At 61.5% G+C, this 3591-nt stretch overlaps 1 protein-coding gene across 1 annotated transcript; it reads left to right on the top strand.

The window, feature by feature from the left end:
• Window positions 1–8: 8 nt before the first annotated feature.
• ACTG1 (actin gamma 1) lies at window positions 9–2413 on the top strand. The gene is made up of 4 exons (XM_014531261.1): window positions 9–554; window positions 832–1270; window positions 1350–1531; window positions 1612–2413. Exons 1-4 carry the CDS (start codon window positions 192–194, stop codon window positions 1753–1755), a joined length of 1128 nt encoding a protein of 375 aa, XP_014386747.1. The 5' UTR covers window positions 9–191; the 3' UTR covers window positions 1756–2413.
• The last annotated feature ends 1178 nt before the right edge of the window (window positions 2414–3591 follow it).

Genomic DNA, 3591 nt, shown 5'->3' with positions numbered 1-3591 from the left:
TCTGGGCTCCGGGGCCCGCCTGAGCCGGTCGCCTCTGCACGCAGGTCGTCATGGAAGAAGAGATCGCCGCCCTGGTCATCGACAATGGCTCCGGCATGTGCAAGGCCGGCTTCGCTGGGGACGACGCCCCCCGGGCCGTCCCGTCCATCCCGGGGCCCGCCTGAGCCGGTCGCCTCTGCACGCAGGTCGTCATGGAAGAAGAGATCGCCGCCCTGGTCATCGACAATGGCTCCGGCATGTGCAAGGCCGGCTTCGCTGGGGACGACGCCCCCCGGGCCGTGTTCCCGTCCATCGTCGGGCGCCCCCGGCACCAGGGCGTCATGGTGGGCATGGGGCAGAAGGACAGCTACGTGGGCGACGAGGCCCAGAGCAAGCGCGGCATCCTGACCCTCAAGTACCCCATCGAGCACGGCATCGTCACCAACTGGGACGACATGGAGAAGATCTGGCACCACACCTTCTACAACGAGCTGCGCGTGGCCCCCGAGGAGCACCCGGTGCTGCTGACCGAGGCGCCCCTGAACCCCAAGGCCAACCGTGAGAAGATGACTCAGGTGAGTGCCGGCGCCTCCGCCCTCCCCGCCACTGCCCAAGTCATTTTCTGTTCAGCTTTGTTTTCTGAAATTCAAGTATTTCTTTCGATGTTTCCAGGGTTCTGTTCCTCTCCTGGCATTTCCTCCCTGAAGTCTCAAGGTTTCTCGTTGTGTTTTTGCCTGCTTTCTTTTCTTTCTCCACACATCACATTTGTGGCATGCTGGCATGCGGGTGTGAGCATGGGGGGGCCCTGGGTCCCCCGCCCGCCTCTGAGGGGAGCCCTTGCCTCTCGTCCAGATCATGTTCGAGACCTTCAACACCCCGGCCATGTACGTGGCCATCCAGGCCGTGCTGTCCCTGTACGCCTCTGGCCGTACCACTGGCATCGTGATGGACTCCGGAGACGGGGTCACCCACACAGTGCCCATCTACGAGGGCTACGCCCTCCCCCACGCCATCCTGCGCCTGGACCTGGCCGGCCGGGACCTGACCGACTACCTCATGACGATCCTCACGGAGCGGGGCCACAGCTTCACCACCACGGCCGAGCGGGAGATCGTGCGGGACGTCAAGGAGAAGCTGTGCTACGTCGCCCTGGACTTCGAGCAGGAGATGGCCACGGCCGCCTCCTCCTCCTCCCTGGAGAAGAGCTACGAGCTGCCCGACGGGCAGGTGATCACCATCGGCAACGAGCGGTTCCGGTGTCCGGAGGCCCTCTTCCAGCCCTCCTTCCTGGGTAGGTGGCCGCCGCCCGGCGGAGGCGGGGCCCTTGACCTCCAGCCGGAGGCCTGGGCTGACCGAGCTTTGTCCCTTAGGCATGGAGTCCTGCGGCATCCACGAGACCACCTTCAACTCCATCATGAAGTGTGACGTGGACATCCGGAAGGACCTCTACGCCAACACGGTGCTGTCTGGCGGCACCACCATGTACCCAGGCATCGCCGACAGGATGCAGAAGGAGATCACCGCCCTGGCGCCCAGCACGATGAAGATCAAGGTGAGTCCCGTGGGGCTGGGCCTGGGCAGGCTTTGCTGGGAAGATGGTGGCAGGAGCTAAGGCCTCTTGTCCTCTTGCAGATCATCGCCCCACCGGAGCGCAAGTACTCTGTGTGGATCGGCGGTTCCATCCTGGCCTCGCTGTCCACCTTCCAGCAGATGTGGATCAGCAAACAGGAGTACGACGAGTCGGGCCCCTCCATCGTCCACCGCAAGTGCTTCTAAACGGACTGCGGGCAGATGCGTAGCATTTGCTGCACGAGTGGATGAGCCTCCGTTTGCCCTGGCAAATGCACACCTCGTGCTGGCCCCGAAACTGGAACACGCCTTCACAAAGAAATTGTCCTTGAAGCCTGTACTGAGCTCAGCACTGGACTGTAGGCCTGGTTGCTGATGTTGACCTGTATTCAAGTTACCTGTTCCCTTGGTACATGTTTAACGCCCTGTACATACCTTTCATTTAAACCCCTGTACACGCGTCGGTCACTGACGGCCGAGATGAGAACATGTTTCTTCTGCAGGAAAAATCCAGTGGCCCCGGGAGCCCCAGGGCCTCGTGTGTGCGGGGCACCGGCCTGTGGGAGCCGCCCTTTCCAGGAGCTCTGAGTGTGGCACGCGCCCTGCCCCGTTACCGAGGGTCCGAGCGGTGGGGCCCACTTTCCTTTCTTAGTTGATGTTCCTGCCAGAACTCCTGGCTGTTACTTGCCTTGAGTTGGAAAACGGTCTGCATTTCCACCTGTAAATCTTCGTCCTTTTAATTTATGTAAGGTTTTTGTACGCGATTCTTTCAGAAATGACAAATTTTGGTTTTCTACTGTCATGTGAGAACATTAGGCCCCAGCAACACGTCATTGTGAGGAAAATAAAAGTGCTGCAGTAAGAAGTGCCTCCTGCTCGTTTCTCCCAGCCAGTCTGTCCGGTCCTGGGTGCGCCCTGTGTCCTGGGTGCCGGCTGCACTGGGTCGGCCCCAGAGGTGGGGGTGGGGGTGGGGGTGGTGCAGGTTCTGCCTTCAGGCCCAGGGGGTTGAGTCCACATACTCTGGCCAGCAGGTGGGTGTGGCTGGCAGGCTGGGCTCAGTGCTGGGTCCGGGAGGTGGGAAAGCTCGAGAATTTGGAGGTTTCAAGTGAAGGTGGCTGGGTGGGGAGCCGCCCCCCTGCCCTTGGTGGGAGGGTGTGGAGAGTCCTCTGCGCAGAAAGCGGACCCTGCCCAGCTCAGGCTCCCCTCTGCCCTGGACTGAGCCAGGGTGTGTGCCGGGGGCCCTGTCTCCACCCTTCCCTGCGCTGGGGCTGGCGGGTGTGTCCACAGGGACCTTGGACTCTGAGTCAGTGAGGCCTCTGTGCTGCCCGCGCATGTAGGGGTCACACAGCCCTCCCCCACTTCTGTGGTAGCAGGAAGACACTGGCCCTTCCTGTGGCTCCTGGGACAGTCAGCAGATGTCACAGCCAATCACTGCGTGGTGGGTGCTGTGCCAGGCGCTGCTCCAGGCCTCACCTGGCCCTGGGCCTGTGGCCGCCAAAGGCTTTGCTGCCAGAAGGAGGCCCCGCAGTGACCCCTGGAGCCCAGCCCTGCAGGAAACCTCACCCATCCCAGCAGCTCAGCCCTGTCTCAGAAACGCTGAGCCTGGACCAGGAGATGGGGCGTGGCTCGGGGGTTGGGTATTGACCCCTGAACCAGGAGGTCAGAGTTAAATTCCGTCAGGACACATGGGGGGGGGCGGTCAGGGCATCTGCCTGGTTACGGGCTGATCCCCAGTGGGGGGCGTGCGGGAGGCAGCTGATCCATGATTCTCATCATGGAGGTTTCTATCTCCCTCTCCCATCCTCTCTGAAATCAACAAAAACATATTAAAAAAACAAAAAAGACCAGCCGGAGCCACCATGACTTGGAAACAACTTGCTCACGACCTGGGTCCTGTGGCAGCTCCTCTGCTGGGGCGCAGCCCCCACAGCCACGCGGGAAACCGGTTTGGGCCTCAGACGAAGAACCAAAGGTCAAGAAACGGGAAACTGTGGCCAAGTGACAGGAAAGCAGACCGACAGCGTACGCAGACGAGACCTCAGA

Source organism: Myotis brandtii, unplaced genomic scaffold (genome assembly GCF_000412655.1).
Source record: "Myotis brandtii unplaced genomic scaffold, ASM41265v1 scaffold797, whole genome shotgun sequence".
Classification (NCBI taxonomy): Eukaryota; Metazoa; Chordata; class Mammalia; order Chiroptera; family Vespertilionidae; genus Myotis; species Myotis brandtii.
This window is presented reverse-complemented; position numbering and strand designations above follow the sequence as displayed.

What these genes read in the sequence shown, in the direction of transcription:
- ACTG1 (XM_014531261.1), top strand. Translation starts at nt 192, where the DNA reads ATGGAAGAAGAGATCGCCGCCCTGGTCATCGACAATGGCTCCGGCATG. An exon ending in CTTCCAGCCCTCCTTCCTGG is followed by an intron (nt 1,271 to 1,349) that starts GTAGGTGGCCGC and finishes TTTGTCCCTTAG; the next exon opens with GCATGGAGTCCTGCGGCATC. An exon ending in CCAGCACGATGAAGATCAAG is followed by an intron (nt 1,532 to 1,611) that starts GTGAGTCCCGTG and finishes GTCCTCTTGCAG; the next exon opens with ATCATCGCCCCACCGGAGCG.